Source organism: Scaptodrosophila lebanonensis, unplaced genomic scaffold, assembly GCF_003285725.1.
Source record: "Scaptodrosophila lebanonensis strain 11010-0011.00,11010-0021.00 unplaced genomic scaffold, SlebRS2 tig00000001-arrow-pilon, whole genome shotgun sequence".
NCBI classification, from domain to species: domain Eukaryota; kingdom Metazoa; phylum Arthropoda; class Insecta; order Diptera; family Drosophilidae; genus Scaptodrosophila; species Scaptodrosophila lebanonensis.
Window position 1 is genome coordinate 11,405,746 of NW_022060529.1, and position 21,772 is coordinate 11,427,517.

Consider the following 21,772-nt stretch of genomic DNA (forward strand, 5'->3'; position numbering starts at 1 on the left):
GAAAAAAAGAAAGATAAAAACGCACAATTGCAGCAAATCAGGCCACAATAATATGTTAGCTGGCCTTGAAGTCGAGTCGGCAGAGTCGTTTGGAAATGTTACATGAAATGCATAAAATAATGCATAGGGCATTTGGGATCGAAGGCGTTTTGGTTCAATTCATCAACAGTTTGCGCATAATGAGTGGAGTAGCTCAAATAAATACCAAAACATGAAAGAAGAAGGCGGGTTGGGCAAGGCCGAAAGTCAATTGACTGCATTTGTTTGCTCACATTTGGACCTGTGGCTACGCGTACAAGTATGTGTAGTGTGTAGAGCAGACAAAATCTTGTTTAATGCATATTTACCTTTGTCATCAGGCATAACAGTACCCATACATACCATAAATATTTGTTGTGTATATATGTATGTAGGTATAATCATATACTGGAAGTATGTATGTCGTTCCGTTCCACTCATGTCTTGCATGCCAATTCAAGAGTTTCTGCTTGATTGTTACAGATTTACAGTTATAGCGTATAGCAAGATAAATTTAATTAATGACATTTTTATTTTTGTTCAGGCAGGGACAACAACGGTCGCCACTGCTGCTGCCGCTGTTGTTGTTTTGGTACATGTTGACCGGTTTCCGAACTTTTCCCTACGGCCCAAACAGAATTTCTCTTAATTTATGCACCCGATATCTTTTTCTCGAATGCATTTCTTTTCATCCGCCTGCCCGACCTTTTTGAAGCGCTTTTTTCTGGCATGAATGTGTGTCAAAAGTTGCATCCTTCACAGCCATATTATCGGCAGTCGGTCTCCGAACAATTAAAACACAATTCAAATACAATTTCGTTCAAATTGGGTCAAGTATATACAATGTACTTGACACTGACACTCAAAAAGCTAGCACAGACTATTGAATTGTTATTTTTATTTCCACTGCCAGGTATTTTTTATGACAAAGAGCCAACAGAACATTTTGTATAAATAAATATGCGGCAGTGTAACAAATCAAATAATTATTCAAGCGCAGTTCTCCCATACTCGTACATTTTTTATTATTGAGCCAAAACCAAAATGGGCAACTAAGGTATTAAAAACCAAACACTGCTGTCCCACTATGAGGCGCATCTGGCGATGTGCGCGTGAAACAATTCTTTCCCAAACATGCACCTACACGAAGCACCATTTTGGGTCACGCTCATGAAATTCGTGAATGCTTTTAGTGTGAGTTTTTTTTAAATAATAAAACAGAAAATTTACTACAATTCGACAAGGTTAACAGATGTTTTGCATAGTTGAATCAATGTAGTGTTTATTTGTTACGTCGGAGTCCTGTGGCCCGGAGAGTTTCAGGTAGTACAAGTATTCTAAAAAATTCTGTTTTTTTTTTTTTTTTTTTTTTTTTTACATATATACAATTTATTAAACTAGTTTTCTACTACCAATATGGCAGCTTAAGCTAGTTGAAAGTTAGGGAATACAAAAGTTGTCTATAGTAAGCATCTATAGGACGCACTTATATCTATGTACATATATACAATATTTACAATGTTTTACATGAAAAATGATTATATTTTATGATATATACTATGTATTTTATACAAGGGCTCTTGTGGGGAGATCCTTTGGATGGCACTTCTTCAGTCTTCTCTTCTTAGGTTTGGACAGGAGCCGCCTCGCTAGTGCGTTGGGGTGACTGCCGAGTCGCTTCTCGTAATTGCTTGCGTGCATTTGAATGACATCGCCAACCTTGGGGACACATAAGTCTCTTTCGATGTCCCTAGTGCGCATATACCAGGGAGCGTTGCATATTTTTCTGAGTATTTTAGCTTGCGCAACTCTTATTTTGTTTAGGTTTGAAGCAGCGGCAATGCCATAAATTGGTAGCGCATACTTCCATATTGGACTTAATATGGACTTATATACTGTCACCTTACTGTGCAGGGACAGCTTGTTGCATGGTGCAAGCAGCCATGCCATCTTTCCGGCTTTCGCCATGACCGATCGCTTGACCATTGTTGTATGCTTGCTGAAGTTGAGTCTTCTGTCCAGAATTACACCAAGATATTTGTGCGAATTTGTATGACTGAGCGTGGACCCCAACATTGTGATATCTCCGCATGACGACGGCCTTGTTGTAAATGTGACATTCGCACACTTGCTGGCGTTGATACCAATGTTCCAATTCAGAGCCCACTTCTCGAAACTACTTACATACTGCTGTAAGGCTTCCGAAGCTACATCGATATCTCTGCTTCTGGTAAGCACCGCAGTGTCGTCTGCGTAAGTAGCTATTAGTGCGTCATCCTCGTATACTCCAATGATCTCTTGCGGTGCAGGCATATCAGCAGTAAATAATGTATACAGGGTAGGACCGAGAACACTGCCTTGGGGCACTCCTGCACAAATTGAGCGCCTCGTGGATTTCACTCCATCAACAGCAACTCTGAAGCTTCTGTCCCTTAGAAAGCTTTCGATGAGTTGAAACAATTGAGGAGTTAGCATGCCTTTCAATTTGCAGAGGAGACCATCATGCCACACTCTATCAAAAGCTTGTTTAATATCCATAAACACAGCCACTGAGTACATCTTTTGCTCCATGGCTTCCAGGGCGAAGTTGACCACACGGTGGAGCTGTTCCGGTGTTCCGTGACTTCTTCGAAAACCAAATTGCCATTTTGGAATTCTGCGCGCCACGGCTTCGAGCTGGAGAATCCGGTCCAGAATCACGCGTTCCATCATCTTCCCGAGGGCAGGTAGCAGACTAATCGGCCTATATCCATCTACTTCAGTATGCTGTTTCTCTGGCTTTGGAATCATCGTAATTAGCGCCATTTTCCAGCAGTTTGGAAAGTGCCTCAGCCTGAGTATGTTATTCATGAGCAAAACAATATACAGCAGAGCCCTTGTGGGGAGCAGTTTCAGCGTCCTGTTGTCTAAAAGGTCTTCTCCAGGCGCTTTTTTGACCTTTAGATTTTTTATCTGCTGTACCACTTCTTGCAGTGTAACTGGGCTTGCAGGCAAGGCCATTTGGAATGGCATCTCCAGCCTAAGCTCGACTACCCTTCGCCTATCTGCTGATGTAAAGTCAAAAGGCTTAAATCTTTCCTCTAGGCTGTTTGCAAAGATTTCAGCTTTCTGCTGACTGGAATAGCTCCATCCACCTGTAGGATCCTTAATAGGAGTCTTAGGGATGACCAGCCTCTTGAATCGCCTCGTAAGCTTCCAGAGCGAGTAATTAAATGATGCATCTGGACCAGCACTTTCCAATATGTCATCAATTCTGCCTTGTCTGATTTTAGCAAGCTCTTTTTGCAGTCGATTGGACAGTCTTTTGTAGATTTGATGAATGCGAGTATCTCCAGTTCTTGCATATTCTTTCCTGACTCTTCTTTTCAGGCTTAAGAGCGCAGCAGCCGTTGGTGGTAGACTAGCTTGACTATGTTGGGTTGGCAAGCGTAAAGTTTTCGGTGCAGCAGAAGACGCAGCCAGTGAAATGTTCTTCATGAGGATTGATATCGCGTCTTCGATATCCTCTGGGCTGTTAATTTCGACGTTCAGGTTAATTCTTCTTTCGAGATCGGCTTTAAAAACATCAATACGGGAGCCAGGTGGTAGAATATATTCCCTCTTGGGATTATATTGCGGTGCATGATGTAGCGTCGCTACTACTGGAAGGTGATCCGATGCGAGCTCATATTTTGTTTCAACGGTGAGTCTGTTTAGGGCAATCCTGTTGACAATAAAGAAGTCTAGTGCAGAGGGGTTAAGCCGTGTGTTGTAAGAGTAGAAAGTTGGCTCTCCAGTAGCAAGAACTTGGCAAGTAGTACTAGCTATGGCCTCTTGCAAACACCTTCCTCGCCTGCAAGATCTGGAATTACCCCACCATTGGTGTTTTGCATTAAAATCACCGCCTACAATAAACTTATCTCCTAAGGTTGCAAGCAATAGATCAAAGTCGGCCCTGCACCAAGCTTCATTGGGAGGAAGATATAGGGAGGAGACTTTGATGCTTCCACCATTCGTCGGTATAGTTACGCTGGCCGCTTGGATGCTTGTTTTTAGAATTGGCTCATTCTGTGAATGAGCGATACTTGATCTAATGATGACTGCAGAACCACTTTTAGCGGTGCCACTAGGATGATTAGCGTAGTACTGGTCGTATCCTGGCAAATATGCGTTCAAGCCAGGACGCATATGCGTTTCGGTTATTAACATGATATCGATCGAGTTTGAACTTAGGAAAAGCCTGAGTTCATCATTGTTTTTGACCAGGCCCCGTGCGTTCCATAATCCGATTTTTAACAGCGGATTTAACATTTGGATATTAGTTTTTGTACCAAGTCACGGAAGGCTCTATTGGAATCCATATTTTCCTGTATGAGCTTATACATTTGATCCATTCTTGCGTTTAGATCTAAAATCGCCTTTTCCAGCATACTAAATTTGTTGTTTAGATGCCAATCTTCGGCGGAACTGTGTGATCGGGGCGAGTTTTGGTTTGTTGGCGCGCTGGTACGTTTTTCTCCAATTGGCCTAGCTGCATCAGCATAAGAGAAGCCACTCTTAACAGTAGAGTTTGAGATAAACTGTACTTTAGTGCCTTGGTTATTTGGGTAACTCCTATTGCTACCGATAACTAGTCCATCTTTCGGCAACCTCACAGCTGGCTTAAGTTTTTTGGCTAGATCAATTCTTACCTTGCAGCCTCTGAAGCTCGACATGTGGTCTTCGCCGCAATTAGCGCATATAAATTCCCCATTATCATTCAGGTTACATGATTTTGAGCCAGTATCATGGTCCCCCGAGCATTTACCGCAAACCGGCTTTTTAAGGCAATAGTTCCTCGTGTGCCCGAAATCTTGGCATCTGAAGCATTGTACCAGCTCTTTACTCTGTTTGGCCTTTGATATTGTAACCCTGTGTCTACCAATTTGAGTTATTTTTAGTGCCTCAGCAACGTTGGGTGCGTTCTGGAGGTTAACGTAAAACATATTTTGTCTTGTTTTAACATTATTTATGTCCTCACCATCCTCCTCATTAATTTGAATGTTACGCCAGTCCGGTTTTCTGGGGCAATATATATTCAAAACTGTAAAGCCCTTGTCGGTAAAGGTGCGCTCTATTAATTGCCTGGGTACATTGGGATGAATATCTCTGAGCACCAATCTGCAGGGTTTGTTCTCCTTCAACTGGTGGTGCCAGAATTGACAATTTTGATTGGACAATAATTTGATTATTGCACGAAACGCATTCGAATTCTTCGTATAAATACGCGAGATCCCAGATTTCGATGTGCGTATGTCGTAATCGTTAGGGGAGACAGCAGAATTGAGCGCCACCTCCAGCTTATCCAATTTGTTGACTTGTGGCACACATATAGCAGGAGGCTTAGGAATACTACTTCCCTGCTGGAAACGGCTGGCTTCATTTTGCTGGCTCGATGGATCTTCGGAATCTGGCTCTTCCATTTCCATAATGGAATCAGCTTCTTCCGAAAGGGCTGCAAATCTATTATTTTGAAGCGCTGGCGGAGAGGAGGACGCAGTTCGTTGTCCCTGGGTTGTATTGACAGGAGTTGGCTTATTTTTTTGAGCCGATTTTAGTGACTCGACGGCTCCTTTCCGCTTCCTATTAATACCGGGTACTGGCATTTGAAACGAGCAAAATTTGTCCAGAGTTGGATTTGCAACTAAGTTTGTGATTGAAGCCGGTGTACTCACGGGTGTGGAGCACAAACTGCCATTTGATGTCGCTACTGTAGTATACATTGATTGAGAGTTCACCACAGAAAATGTTAGGGTACTTGTAGTCGATGTACAAGTGGTTGAGGCAATCCAGTTACTGGTTGAGATTGACGGCTTTAAGTATGGTTTTCCCATTGACATATGCAAGTCCTTGGTTATTTTTGCTCTCAGCTCCGAAGGTGATTTACCAGAAATTTTTCTCATCTCCACGTACTTCGGCAGCTTATTGACTACTTCCTCAGCTGCTCCGAGAGCGGCCGAGTCTTCATCAGCATTCATTTACGTGAGATAAGATGACTTGCAAAACAAGCAAAGAAGAAAAATTCTGGGCTGTCTCTGCTCCGATGACGTGTATACGTCAGCAGAGCAGCCCCATACAGCAGATTAATTGTTGATTGGAATCCAAGAAAATAAGGATACTAAACGATTGCCAAAAAGCCAAGGTGAAACTAGGTTTCCGGGTGGTTTTTTTTTTAACGCACTATACGCGAAATAATTGAAAAAGAGGAATTTATTACAATTTTTCACGGAGCGCACAATAAAAAGTCGACTAGTCACTTTGACAGCTACCAGGGTTGACGAAAAAATTCTGTAAAAATGTTCTTAAATTCTGTTCTGTATTCTAAAAAATACTGTAAAAGTGTTTGCTTTTCGATTTGTTTGCATATCAATTTCCTATTTATTAGCATTGTTGAAGATTCCATCTGCCAGTAGCTCTTATGTTATTGACTAATATAACAAAATAATAGTTAAAATAATGTATAACTATGATCTGTTTTACTTTAAAATCTTAATAATAGTTCACTTCAGTGTCGAGGTCAATCGTAGTCAGTAAGTAAGCATTTTCCGCTACTTTATGGATATGTTTTGCTCTTGGAATATTTGTGAAGTTTTTCTTAATTTATTGAAACCCCGATGCGAAAATCTTGAGCACGCAACGACTCCGGCACATCTCTAGCGTTCCATTGAGCCGAGTTATAAAATGTTAACTGCCATTACATATAGTACTTATTTATATATATGTGTGGGCGCAAAACAGCCCCCACAGATGCAATGACGAGCAATTGAATTGAAATTTTGGACATAGATCCCATAATTTTTCAACGCTTAACTCTAATGTCATTTTCAATGCAATTTTTTGTTATCTAGAGAAAATCTTGTAGTAAGCAAAATCCTAAATACATTAAAATTCACACGAAATAATGGAAAGAGTTTCGAGGGCAAGCTCGAAAAAAAAGACAATTTCAACGCGTTGTTGGGCTTACTAATTTGATACTTAAAATTGATTGCTTAAACTTTCGGCCGTGGTTGTTCTAAAAAATATTACGCAACCGAGACTTAATTGCATGGACATATTTTTTAATGCAGCAACAAAAAACAAAAACAAACACTAGGGCTTAACTAGCGATAAGAATTCAAATACGTCCAAACTATCAAATGTTTAAGAGCTGAGTAGGTACAACGATATGCGAATGTATACATATGTACATATATTTGAATATATAATAAAGTTGGCACAAATATTACACATGCACAGACACAGAAAAATTAGTTGTTATAGCAACATAATGAAAATGCATATTGACAAAATAGGTCTCCCGCAAACCTGAGGGGAAAAATATATACATATGAACATATATTGATTATGCAAAGAAAAGCTAAGCTGTCAGCAAGTGTGTGTTCAGCTTTTGGAAGATACTTGTACATCCACTATCTAAATGAGATTTAAGCAACGTTCAGACAGAAGAATTACGGAGACAATAAATTAATGATTTGAGATTTACAGAAATCTTAGTGTTTTTTTTTAAATAAAGTTAAAAAATATTTAAATTGCATTTCCATTTTTTTGAAATTTAATTTAAGAAATTGAAACGCAACCTGAAGATTTGATATCAATGGATTCACAAACTAAGAGATAGCCATGAACCAAATAAAAGCTTCCGAGGGCTTATTACTTAAGAGGAGGATGGTGAGGGTCAGGTAATGAGATCGTAGGAATATCGACCATTACGCCCAACGCAACAGGGTGAGCTCACAATTATCTTAACAAAAGCGAGAAGCAATTGCAAGACGCGGGACTGCTGTTCCTCTGTCCACAGTTGGGAAAATAATGGTAGCATACTTTTAGGTGAGTGGTTATTTTAAAATACAGTAAATTGTTGCTTAAGAGCAATATATGAAACTCTGAAAAGTATGCTACAGAGTTTTTTGCCTGTTGCATTTGAAACGTCAATTTTTCTCCAAATGAAATTTTGTCACACTCTGTTATTACATATAAGTATTTGAATACTTATTCAATAAACAAATAGTTAAACAAACCACTCAAACAGCAAGTATCCCAAAAATTGCTAAATAAATAATAATAACTGTTTTACTTACGGTTCTGCTTCGATGGATTTCAATTTTGCCACATAGTTCGATGGTATGTAACCTTCCTGACGTGTCTTCTTGCTGCGCGCCAACCACCAATCACCCTGCAATTAAGAACAAAACATATATTTTAAAAGCTACAGATAATATTGATGTTTAGTTTCAGTCAGACAAGAGAAAGCAGTTTGTGTTATTTTACAAGTAGGCTTTGAAAAGTTTTAGATATGCGCGCATTGCTTATGTAGTATTGTTTATTGAATATAATAATTGCAGCTGGTGAACAATTGTGTGGTATAATATGTATTGATTATGATCGCTGCGCGGGGCGATGTGAAGTGACAGACGTCTACGAACCAACTGACTCCAGTTCGTGTGACAGTGAACGAACTGACCGGTCACATACATAACACCCCTTAACACCCAGAGGCAGCATAGAATTGAGTGGCCTGCCTCTTCCGTTGAGATCTTCGTGGTGTTGCCGATGAGGGCGTTGCAACTTCAGGCTGTAAGGCTCCTGATCCAATTTGAGTTTCCACATCGGACATACTTGGCTCGGTATCACTAGACGACGAAATAGTTGCTTCTGTGTTTTTAGGTTCGCAGTCGGACACATTAGCTGGGCTGACACGACTACGAAGTTGATCTTGATGTCGCCGGACGACTCTAGAATCGGATAGGCGTACCTTGTACGAGATTGGGCCAGTTTGATCGATTACTGCGCCTTCAATCCATTTATGTCCAGGTGAATAATTACGAACCCAAACTGGACTACCTGTAATGAGAGGTTTAGCATTACCGGAATCGACGACCTTACCAAAGGTTATTTCATGCGGCTGTATCTTGTCAAAGTATGACTTAAGCCCGCGATTGAATAATAGCTCTGCTGGCGAGCGATTTGTAGTAGCATGTGGGGTTGAATGCTGATTAAATAAGTATCTGGCCAAGCTCAGATCAATGTTTTGGTCCTTTCCAAACTTCTTCAAATAGTTTTTGGTACTCTGTACCATCCGCTCTGCTTGTCCGTTAGTAGACGGGTGAAATGGAGCTGAGCGTATGTGCCTTATAACGTTGTTCTCCATGAACAATTTGAATTCTTCCGAAGTGAACGCTGTTCCATTATCTGATACCAACTCGTCTGGCAGCCCATGGGTGGCAAACAGCTGTCGGAGAAATTTGATGGCGGCAGCTGCTGAGGTTGAGCTGACCACGCCGACTTCGAGCCATTTCGAATATGAGTCCACGACCAAAATAAATACCTTGCCCAAGAACGGTCCAGCGAAATCGACATGAAGACGCGACCAGGGGCGTTTGGCTGACTCCCAGTGGTGAGTTGCAGTTTTCTTTTTTTCATTGCGATTGTGCTGGCATTCCATGCACCCTTTTACAACGAGCTCGATGTCTGCATCAATGTTTGGCCACCATACATAACTGCGGGCCAATGCCTTCATTTTCACAATGCCTGGATGTGGCGAATGAAGTGCGCTTAAAATTGCTTCTCGAGCAGGTGGCGGGATCACTGCGCGGTTCCCCCACACAATAACTCCTCTATTAGCAGAGAGTTCATTACGACGGCAGTAGAATGGATATAATTTGCTCGAAGGGTCAATTTTGGTGCCGGGCCATCCCCTTAACACCCAGTTTAAAACTTTCGAGAGATTGATATCTTTCGAAGTTTGGGACGCAATCAGTTCAGCACTCACGATTGGCTTTGCTACCAGTTCAATCATTAATACGTCCTCGCTAGTTGCTGTTTCTACTTCTGATGGTACTGGACAACGACTCAAGAAGTCTGCATTTCCAATTTTTGATCCAGCACGATGTATCAGTGTATAACTATAGGCATTGAGAAAGATTGATCTTCGCAGCATAACTGATGAAATGACATCCGGTACTCTTTTCGACGCGTTGAAAATTCCCAATAGTGGACGATGATCTGTAACTAACGTAAAAGAACGGCCATACAGATAATTGTGGAATTTTTTGACTCCTGATATAAGCGCTACGGCTTCTCTATCAATTTGCGAGTAGTTCCGTTCAGCTTTTGACAACGTTCTAGAATAAAACGCTATTGGTTTCTCAGTGCCGTCTGGTAATTTATGACTTAGGACTGCTCCGAGTCCGTAAGGCGATGCGTCACATGTTAGTATTAATGGTAGTTCCTCATTGTAGTGTACTAACACGTCGCTCGATGTAACTAAACTCTTTAGTTCTTCGAAAGCTCTCTGATGTTCTCCGTCCCATTTCCAGCGCGCATGCTTATCTAGGAGGCGATGCAAAGGTTCCGCCACGGTTGCTTTTTGTGGCAAGAATGCATGGTAAAAGTTTAGCAGTCCCAAGAATGACTGTAATTGCTTCTTGTCGTTGGGTGCTGGTGCGTCGTGAATTGCCTTTACCTTGTCAGTAGTTGGCCGAATTCCACATGCATCGATCTTGAAGCCCAAAAATTCTATTGATGGCACTCCAAACTGACATTTGTCTCTGCGTAGGCGTAACCCTGCCTTGTCAAAACGCGAGAACATTTGTATGAGCCTTTCCGCAAGCTCTTCTTCTGTTTTTCCCATTACGACTATATCATCAAAATAGGGCAAAATGCCGTGGATATTTTGTAGAAGATTCTCGATGAAACTCTGGAAAATCCCTGGCGCTGATGATATGCCAAATTGTAGCCGTGTTACTTTGTATGCTCCCTTGTGTGTGCATACCGTTTGAAGCAATGCTGAGTTGTTATCGACTACAAGCTGTTGGTAAGCTTGTGCTAAATCTATTTTTGCAAAAATCGATCCTCCTTCGATCGAAGCTAATAGGGTATTGACGCCTGGAATTTGATAGCAATGAGGTTTGATTGCTTTATTTAATGTTGATTTATAGTCGCCGCAGATGCGTATGGATCCATCCTTCTTGACGACTGGCACGATTGGTGTTGCCCAGTCAGAGTATTCTACTGGCTCCAAAATGCCTTGTTTGCATAATCGCTCGATCTCTTCTTCGACCAGACCCTTGATTTCGAAAGGTATACGGCGCGGTGACAGACGCACAGGGGCGACGCTCGTATCGATATGCAGTGTAACTGGCGGACCGTTATGGCGCCCCAGTTCTGTAGCGAATAAATGCTCATACTCACTGAGCACGGATTTTATGTTGACGCCACTGTTGACTGCAAACACGCCTTCGATGCGTATGCCCAGTGCGTCGAACCAGTTGCATCCTACCAAATTTGAGCCTCCTACATTGGCGATGATCAGTGGCAGATTGTCAATTTTACGACGATTGTAACGAATTGACACATCAATGACACCCTTAATCGGAATTTGGTTGCGTTGGTAATCCGTTAGGTCCAAGTCACACTTGGCGAGATCTGGCTGTCCTTGAGCCCAGATATTGTTGAACGTGGTTTCCGTCATTATGGTCACTGGCGACCCTGAATCCACTTCAAAAGAACACGTGCACCCATTGATGACAAGAGAAATTGACCTCTTCTGATTTACCAACGGCACGATTTTGTTGACAGATTCTCCACGAGACGATCTGTGTGTTGACATCCCTCGATGTCTTTGCTGTGAGTTGGGTGTTGATATAGATCTAGTCGACTTCGCTGCGTCAGGGCTACGGCAGACTCGTTTAAGATGCCCTTTATGACCGCAGGCATGGCACACAGTATCATGGTGGGGGCACTGCTTGCGGGAATGTCGGCCTCCGCAGCCGCCACATACTTGTCCATCGTATTTGTTGTTGACTGTACCGCGCTGAGAATGCCGGTAACGATTCATCTTAATAATATGAACGGCCTCGCCAGTTTGTCTAATAGCCATGGCACTGATCGCTGCTGCTTCATTAGACATGGCGCGTTCTAAGGCTCGTTGCACAGTCAAATCCTTATCTGCCAAGAACCCTTTCTGCAGACCTTCATCTCTTAACCCACATACGAATCGGTCGCGCAACATCCGATCTAACGCCGCTCCAAATTTGCAATCGACTGCTAATGTACGAAGTGCTGCCATATAGTTGCTAACGGACTCATCCACGTGTTGGTCTCGTTTGTGAAAGTGGTAGAATGCGGCGATTTCGGAGGGACGTGGAGACAAATGGTCGGTTAGAGTTTTGTAAATATCGGCTAATTTCAATTCACTGACCTGTTTAGGAGATGCCAATGATGTCAAAAGGTCGTATAAGGGCGCTCCGGCAAGCGTAAGAAATGCCGCCTTTTTCCGCTCTTCCTCTTTAACATCATTGGCCAGCAGGAACAAATTAAAGCGCTCCATATACGTTGACCATTTGTGCGGATGACCCAAGTCGAACGGCTCCAGACTTCCAACCCCAGCCATGTGAGTAATTTTTGCATTCACTCGATCAGTAACATGTGATTCTCCACCTTCACTTTTAACAACTGCCTCGTCGCTACTACTCGATGCTTGCTCGCTGTTCTCTAGACTAGCCATGCGTTATCAGCAGAACAGTTACTCCGAATTACTGCACTTTTCTTGGTATGTTTGCGGCTACGCACAACAATGACCACGCTGCATACAATATGGAATTTGTTCGATTCCTCTTCACCCCGCTTGCTTTTCGCTCACTCGGTAACGAGTATGTATGTATGTCTTTTGCGAGTTCTCCTTTCGCACCAATTTCGTGAACACGCGGTTGTTGGGTAATTATGCACTGAGGTATGTACAGCCGTATGTACACATAACTTTTAAACAATGTACGCACTCTAAATATTTTATTTTATCCCATCCTCGTCGCCAGTTTTAGATATGCGCGCATTGCTTATGTAGTATTGTTTATTGAATATAATAATTGCAGCTGGTGAACAATTGTGTGGTATAATATGTATTGATTATGATCGCTGCGCGGGGCGATGTGAAGTGGCAGACGTCTACGAACCAACTGACTCCAGTTCGTGTGACAGTGAACGAACTGACCGGTCACATACATAACAAAAAGTAAGTCCCTATAGGGTCTACCAGTATAGAATTTTTATTGGCTTTAATTGAAGTAACACATATATTCAATTCATAGTGGCAATAGTGAAAGTGATATGACTGTATCTTTAGTTTCCAAAAATAAGTAACCCAAGCTCTAACAACTTAGTGTTGGTTTCACTTTAATTGTTGTAGGAATCATTAGATTCTTAAATCCGTTAAAACAGTGTAACAAATACACTTGTGACTTATTTGAATGATAATGACACATAATGGACTTGAAATCGCTGCAGATCAGGTCAGCACGGTTCAAAGGTCAAGGTGATAAAATAGACGTTTGCTCTTTTGAATGTGGTCCAAATATTTGCACAAATTTCAAAGAAAATGTATTTGTATAGCATTTGCATTTGTGAAAACAGCAACAAGTCATAATTAATTATCTTGTTGAAAAGCAATACACAACAACTATTTATCTGTAGCTGCGAGCATTTGATTGGGCTTATTGCAGCTGTTGCTGTTGTGTTGTGTGGTGTGGTGTTTGCGTTTGGTTGTGTTTATGTACATCGCGAGCAACAACAAAATTAATTTGCACCGTCGTCAAGGGAAACAAAAGCATAGTATAATACAATCAAAAATCAAATCAAAGTACCAGACGGCGACGGTGTTGGCATCGAGCGCGTGGCCACAAAACGTGTTTTGCAGTCGTGCAAGACCTGGCCATAGAAATATTGGCCCCAACACATAGCGTAATAACACTATGGATATAGCATAGCAAAAATTCATATGGACAAGCAACAAAAATAATAATAAGTAATACACAGAGGTATGCAATAATATTTCCATTACAATCCACTACAATGCCTGCCCATGTGTCTATGAAATGATCAAACCACATGGAGAATAGAGATGAGCAATACCGTAACTTTCTTCTACAGCAAATTATTCTAAGAAGTAACTTTTTCGTATCGAGTGTAGCTTAGCTTTTGAATCAGCACATTTTCATTAAAGAAATTAAGGTTTTTTTTAAGCAAAACTTAATCTAGCTGGCATTGAAACTGCGCGTCTGAGCTTAGAAACGGATCAGCTTCCCCCAACGTTCTGATCATCTACATATACATATGTGGATATGTATGTACTACTTCCTATTAAATTCATTTATATATAGTACATAGAAGCAAGTATATTTAAGAATTTGCTTCCTTGCATGTAATAATCAGCATTGAATTTCATTCAATTATGAAACATTAAAATTGTTAAATATTTGCATTAAATGCACAAAGTCTAGACAAGTGTGTATGAAAATATCAACAACAAAAAATGTTAACATAAATATCAGGATTCCTTTTTCTAAATTTGTAGTTTTTATAATTTTAGTAATTTTTTTAATGGAATATTAATAATTTGCTGACATATGGATCTTTGTCTATATCTGATCATTGGGTAGATCAAAAAGTAAGTCTATGAAAAATATTGCTCATCTCTATCTTCAACATCTGTTGAATGCAGCGACGGTTTTAACATTCACGCAATACATAGCTCACCAAATAGTCGGCCAACCAGCCAGACATGCCACAATTTTACTCTCCATTTTTTTTTTTTTTTTTTTTTTTTTTTTTTTTTTTTTTGTTTCGTGCAATTTACAATTCACACATTGGTTTTGCTTCGTTAAAACTGGCGAGCAGAAAGAAGAGCGGTACATATGTACAGATATATGTATGTATAAAGAAAAAACCGAAAATTAAATTAAAAACTTCATTCGATGTTCGTTGTTTCTCGCTTACGCGCTTTCCATCTGTTCGCTTTGGATTTATGTTGTTGCTGTTCGGTCTTTCTGCTTAAGGCCTGTTGCTTAAACTGGCTTTTACCAAATATGCATGTGTGTGTGTGTGTGTGTGTAGTGTATTGACTATAAAATGACGAGTTCAAAAACGAATTATGTATAAAGGGTGTTCTGTATAGCCAGAACATTTCACATGAAAAAACCTCAAGCCGGCACTCGTATTTGATTATTCCTTTATTAATTGGAAAGACTAAAGAGTTAAGTTAAGAAGTTACATAAGTCAAGGGATACTGAACTTTTTACTATGTCCATATATCCTTCACTTTGCAAATTTGAAACACCCAGCAGGAATAATGGTAGACCACATGTTATAGATACATATGTATAAGAGAGAAGAGGCGCGATCGCGATGTTCTCCTGTTTATTTCAATTACCAACCCTCTCACAACTCATCTTTGTTGAGGGGGCGCATGTCACATCACCTATCATACTATGTTTATATGTTTGTAGCTGTCGTCGAACCAATATAATCATATTATGACATAGATGTTATTTTTGACCAAATGCATAGTTATAAAAGATAAGATAAGTAGTAATTTGGCGGTTTATTATAAGACACAGTGAAGGGTATATATGTATATAGCTTCGGAGCAGACGAACATAACTTTTTAGCTCATATTCATTTACTTTATTAATTTATACATATTTTAATAAGTTTTACAAACAATTGAATTTTCTTATGAATTGAAAAAAACCATTTTAATATTATGGGCAACGATTACTGCTTATTGGAATTATATGTGCCAGGATTTCTTGATTTCCTAGTGGGAAAGAAAAGGGAAATATAATGTTCCAGTCTTAAGATAAACTTATACTGATGCTTTTTGCTTCTGCCATTTGCGCATATAACTTAGCGCCGAGAGTTTGTTTGAGTCCACGGTGATTCAGTATCAAGCCAGCTTGACTGTAGAATTCCCACTTAAGTGATAACAATTCCCAAAAGTATGCATATTCTACTTGTCTTTAGCAATGGCTATACAAAAATATGGGCATGCCTCACAACCAAATCAAACATGCATATTTTTTAAAGGAAACATTTAACTTTACGAGTTTACTAAGAGTTGAGTTAAAAATATTCCATGTATTATTATTTAATGAAACTTGTTACTGTTTGCTTACATTTGGGCGAGAAAGTAGCTCTTGTATTTATCAGCTTGTACTTATTTACGAAGATTGTATTAACTACAATTCACGAGAAGCAAGTAGTTAGTGCGACCACCCACATCAACCTACCAAGCTAGCAAATTCCTAAGTTGGAACGAAGTACTTTTTCTTATTCTGCTCCGTCTTCTTATCCGCCATGCCAGGCGTTATCATTGGACTGGGGAAAATGAGTATCTCTGGGGAAGGGTCAATGAACAGACATTTTAGGGTTCATGGTTTATTTGTTGCTTGTGCTTTAGATTTCATGCACGAGACGATGTTATTGCTCCACTTATAGTCTGGACTGTTGTGCTTCACACTCTTGGTTGATTTCCAAGTGCATTTCATAATCGCGTGATTTGTTTTGGTATTTTTGTTGTATTTTTAACCCGACTCCGTACACACACATTTGTTTATACAAAAGTTTAAATGAGTTTCGTTGAACCAAATGAAAATTGAATTGATTTCCTTTTTTTTCCTTTAACATTTTGTACGCTTTCTTTGAAAAGTGAAATAGAAGTCGCTCGGAATTGTCATGCCGTGCAGCTAAAGAAATCGAATTCTATTGTCATGAACATTAAATCATTTTAAGGTTGTTGCCTTTCGTTTGCTGTGCAACAAAGCTAACCTAAAGTCGAGGTTTTTAAGTGACGGCAGCAAGAAGTTGCAACTACAATCGAGCTAAATGGAAGCATCTTCTTAACCTACATTTGCCTTTCATGCGTCATGCGGCATGCAACGAAACTTTTCATACGCACAAAAGCCTGGCAAACAAATCTTCTGAGTAAGCTTGCTAATCTTTCGTTGGCAAGTTGCTGAATACAGGCAAAGAAACTTTTCCCTGCTGGGGAGAAGAAGCCTAAAGCAGCATTGAAGGGTTTCCTGCAGGCGGCGCTATATTGAACAAGATTTTAGAGTGCTGCTGATTGTTGGCAACATACTCGTATGTGGGGAATCGAAGGAAAACGAAATGGCAGTGGCGACTATGGAATGCCTTTCATCAGCTTGGTTGTTATCGTATTTTATTGGATATTTTGTTTTACGCTCACTAAGAGTAATTCTTTTCAATTCCCAATATTGTATTTAGAGCCAATATTACTTAATAATGAATTCTCATATTATAGATATTTATAAGCTTTTTAATATCACAAATAAATCTAAATACAATGATGTTTAAGCGGGTCGAATAAAAATATTGTGGAAAAAGAGAATGTTTGTCTATTTAAATCTGCTCTGAAAACGATCTATGATCTACTTTGACACGGATACGCTATATAAGAACAGGATTGTATTAAGCTTTTATAATGTCAAATCAAGTTGTTCATAAGAATTAAAACTTTTGAAAACTTTTACACATAATGAGAAATCGTTAAAATATGTACATCCTATATTACTGCTAAAATGGGTTTATTATGTTTCGACTTAGGCTGGACTGTATTGTGTCCTTAGCAGATCGATTTCACAATGCTCATTAAAGTTGATAATGCTAGCTCATTCGATTCTATATGAGATTCTTGATTAGGAAGATTTAAAAATTATTTATTTATTTATTTGAAATTTATCACAAAACACTCTGTTTGGGAACGATATGAACTCTAGGAACGACCACGTTGAAGTGTCGACTTGAAAAGAGACGGTCAAATATTAATACAACACTTTTTCTTAGGGTGGCATTTAAGAAATGCGGTATCTTTGTAGTTGCAATTCTATCCTCGGTGTTACAAGCTCTCATAAAACACTAATAAGCCTCCGTTTTGTTTTTGGACCTACTACTTATAAGCGATGACCGAAGAGCTCCGTAAAGCATCGACTGCCATGGGCTGTGGGTGTGCGTGCAATATACAAGTATGAAAGCGTTTTCCATACATACGAGCACGCAACACAAAATATGCAAAGTGCAAGCAACGCATGCTACAACGCTACTCGCATTCACATATCTGAAGCGCTTTTTTTTAACAAAGACATGAAAATGTGGGTAAATGACAATGAACACAGCACAGCGGCAACTGCAACAGCAGCGGGAGCAGCAGCAGGAGCAGCAGCAGCAGCTCGTTGCTGTCTCGGCGCACCCATAAAACAATTTTTACACACAATTTTTGATTTCTATGCATGACTGTAGAAAAAGTCTACAAAAAGAAGCAACAAAAAGCAAATGCAGGCAGCATGTACTACAAGTCTTTGCATGGTAGTTGTTGCTGTCGTTAATTTGTTGTATTGACAACAACAACTTTGGAGTTTACTTGTAGTCTCTCACATACACGTACTTTAATTAAACTCAGCAGCTACCGGAAATAGTAGTAGTAAGTTCCCTCATTGCTAGCAATTGGCAGTAGTTAGGTCCATATACAACGAAGTATGTACATGGCTATGTGTTTATGTACATAAATACATATTTGATTGGCATATGTACATAGATACAGTGATAGTCATACTTATAAGATCTGTAGGTTGAAGTTATGTTCGATGGGTCGCTTCTAGATTATAAAATGATTTAAAATTCTTTGAAAATGTGCTGATAAGTGGAATCAACAAGAGGGAATACTTGTATTACAGTCAAGCAAATACAATAAACTCGTGTTGTCTGGGAATTAACAGAGTCGCGTAGCAAGTATGGTGAACCAAATGGTTGTGTTGAAAATTGTTTATTATAGCGAAAATTAGAACAGTTTATGATCGTTACCTTACGACTGCTAAAGTATATTAATAAAAATCTGTGAGCATGTCTACCTACACCTAATATTGAATTAGTATAGAGACTGGAAGATAGTTCTGTCAAAAAGAGTGCCTTAAAACACAACTTTCTCCCTGCTAAAGTTTTTAATTTAATTACCTTGGGATTAAGTCAAGAAATAATATCTTGAAAATGTTATTCGTGTGATAATAATAGTATACTTATTTTCTATCCAATAATATTCTGCAATATTCTGTGAACGTGTGAATATCTTAAAAATCCTTCATATTATGGGATAGCTTATTGAATGATCGATCATTGAAAATCTAAAACATATCTTCGTATTATTACTTTGAAATGAGAAATAATATCCAAGGATTTGAATTTTATATTAATTGTGTTGATGTGTAAGTATGTACTTAGAAGGATTAGATTTGAGTACGACTGCAGACAGAACATCTCAGAACGTTTAAATCATTACAACTCTCATTCGTGCCACGAACCCATATGGTTTATATCGGACGGCTGCAATATTGTCTCATATACAGGGTGCGCCATCTTTTATGTCGGTATGTAAACATTGAATATCTTTGAAAATAAACAACCGATTTTCAAGTATGAGATATTTTTATTTATTTTGGTTCTGTACAATTTCTTGAACTGAGGTTTTCAACACTGGTCTACTCAAGTCAATCGGTTCACTAATGACAAAGTTATTCAATATTTACATACCGACATAAAAGATGGCGCACCCTGTATGTTTTGTAAATTAGTTGATTAAAAGTTTTCTGAACACGGAGTTAACGTCCCCCAAATTGTGGTAATTCTTTATGTATATAAATATGTAGTATGTATGTGTATACAGATTACAAGTTGCCATTTATGATGCGCTTTTAATTACAACTATAAAATTGTTGCACATTTTTGAAACGCGCGCAGCCAAGGCAGAGAAGAGAGTCAAAAGAGAATGGAGGTTGTCGGCACTTGCGCTTACTTGGCCCACAGCCAAAGGCGGACGTCACGCCTTTAGCGCCGCCACTTGTCGACAAAATCGGCCGAACAGCAGGCCGGTCAAGCCATGGGCAGAGAGGATGGCGGCGACGATAGCGGGTACACGATTTTAAGGTGGTCATGGCTATGTTGACGTAAAGTCTTTAAATATGCATGAAATGAAAATTGTTGTCTGTACAATCACATGCGCAGACACACCTATAGTACGAGTATACGAGTATGCCTACAGTGAGATGGAAAGCTGAGAGGTGATTCCGCCTTATGTCACAATAGAACACAAATGTCTAATCATAGAACTCCAACTATGTGTGTACATATGTATATGGAAGATACACAGTATCGGAATGTTTACTCAATGCCACATTGTCTGGTCTGGTGTCAAGTGGAGTTAATTATGTTGTATGTATCTGGCAACCGCAAACGAAAGCAAAAACAACAAACGACAAACTACAAAACGACAAGGCAGCGAGCAAACCGGAGAGCAAATTACCCGACAAACCATGCATCAAAATGCAGTCGACCCGAGTGGAATGGCAGTGGAGTTCAGTCTCTAGCTGGTTTGCGGATTTCAGTTGGGCGCCGCTTTCAAAACAAAGAGTGAGACGTTGGGTTCAACTGGCGACAGAGTGGGCGCGCTTTGGGCGCTCACGCCACAATTACAGTCATCGTCTGGGTTTGTACGCAGTCAGCCCCAGCCAGTCCAGTCCAGCCAGCATTTGTTTTGGAATTTAGATGGCGACATTGAAAATGTTTGATGGGAGAAATTGTTGATAAATTATCGCCTGAATTTTACTTAAGTTTGAAAATAGGAAACAAATTAATGGCCGAACATTGCGTCATCAATTGCTCATCCTAGTTAGTTATAACAAAATAACTGAAGTTGAAGTCGTAATGATATAGATATATTTCCACTGTTATGACAAACGTTTTGACACAAAAAATTATGTACCTCCTCTTCTTTCATTATAATTATATAAATTATATTCATGACAAACTTGAGACATTCGAAAATTTTCTATACAACTTACTCGTCGTACTAGTTTAGACTTGACTTAATACTAGTGAGCGCTTAATTCGTGCTTTCCTGTGGTTGTTTATGGGTTTCGAACGAATGTCTTGTTAATATATAAATACACGTTAATTGGTTCTGTTACGACTTCTACTATGCATTTAAAAAGCGAAATAATTAGCTCTTAAAATGCACCAAACCAGAGGAATTTTGTGAATTTGCAATTCAACGAAAGTAAACAGCTTTACCATGTGGCAAATATATGTATGTACTTGTATGTATGTATAATATGTAAGTAAGCACATTATTAAGATTGCCTTGCATGACTAATACGTAAGCCTAAAGCAAGGCACTATACTTGTAGTCATCCACAGCTCAATGAATCGAATAATTAAAGCGTTTGCAAAAACACGTGCATTTTCCCAATGAAACACGAAATATACAGGCAAAACATACATACATAGGAGATAAGAGCTAAAATAACTTTAAAATACTATACATTTGTATGTGAATGCATGTATGCCAGCCGTATAGTGAACATTTTGATGGGAATAGATGAAAATAATGCATTCAATGTTTCTATTGTCAGAGATCTGTTCGTGGATTAAATTGGGCAGCTAAACATCGTTTGTCATCGTACTTTTGAGGGTGTTTTTATATAAAACTTTGAAAGTTAGAAATCCATAGGAATCCATTAATATTATCATTGCAAAATCGGTTGATAATGTTGTGTTTAGATTATAGTAATCTTTTTAACTACTTTAAAAAGTGCTCTCTATCTCTCTCTCTCTCTCTCTCTCTCGCTGTCTGTATCTTAAGTTTAAAAGGGCCTCTTTTTAGCCATCTACGCTTGACGGACTGGATATTAAATTTTCCACCATTGAGTGGGCGGTATTAGTGCCCTCTCCTGTTGAATTTTACTCATTTCAGTTTTTTTTATGTTGTTGAGTAGGTTTATTAACGTCTGCGACCACATTTGACTATGTTTTGCGGCAATATGCCAGGAGCTTTATTAGACAATATTTTCATTTTATCAGATTCTGTTGTAGGGTTTCATTGCTTTTCACTTAAATT

At 39.4% G+C, this 21,772-nt stretch overlaps 1 protein-coding gene across 4 annotated transcripts in view; it reads right to left on the minus strand.

Moving 5' to 3' along the window:
* LOC115622940 (tyrosine-protein kinase Src42A) overlaps positions 1 to 21,772 on the minus strand; it is a 63,464-nt gene that overhangs the window by 40,360 nt on the left and 1,332 nt on the right. For all 4 annotated transcript variants that reach the window (XM_030517091.1, XM_030517083.1, XM_030517108.1 and 1 more), the window contains exon 2: positions 8,115 to 8,209. In XM_030517091.1, coding sequence (XP_030372951.1) covers positions 8,115 to 8,209 — 95 coding nt within the window. The remainder of the gene's footprint in view (positions 1 to 8,114; positions 8,210 to 21,772) is intronic.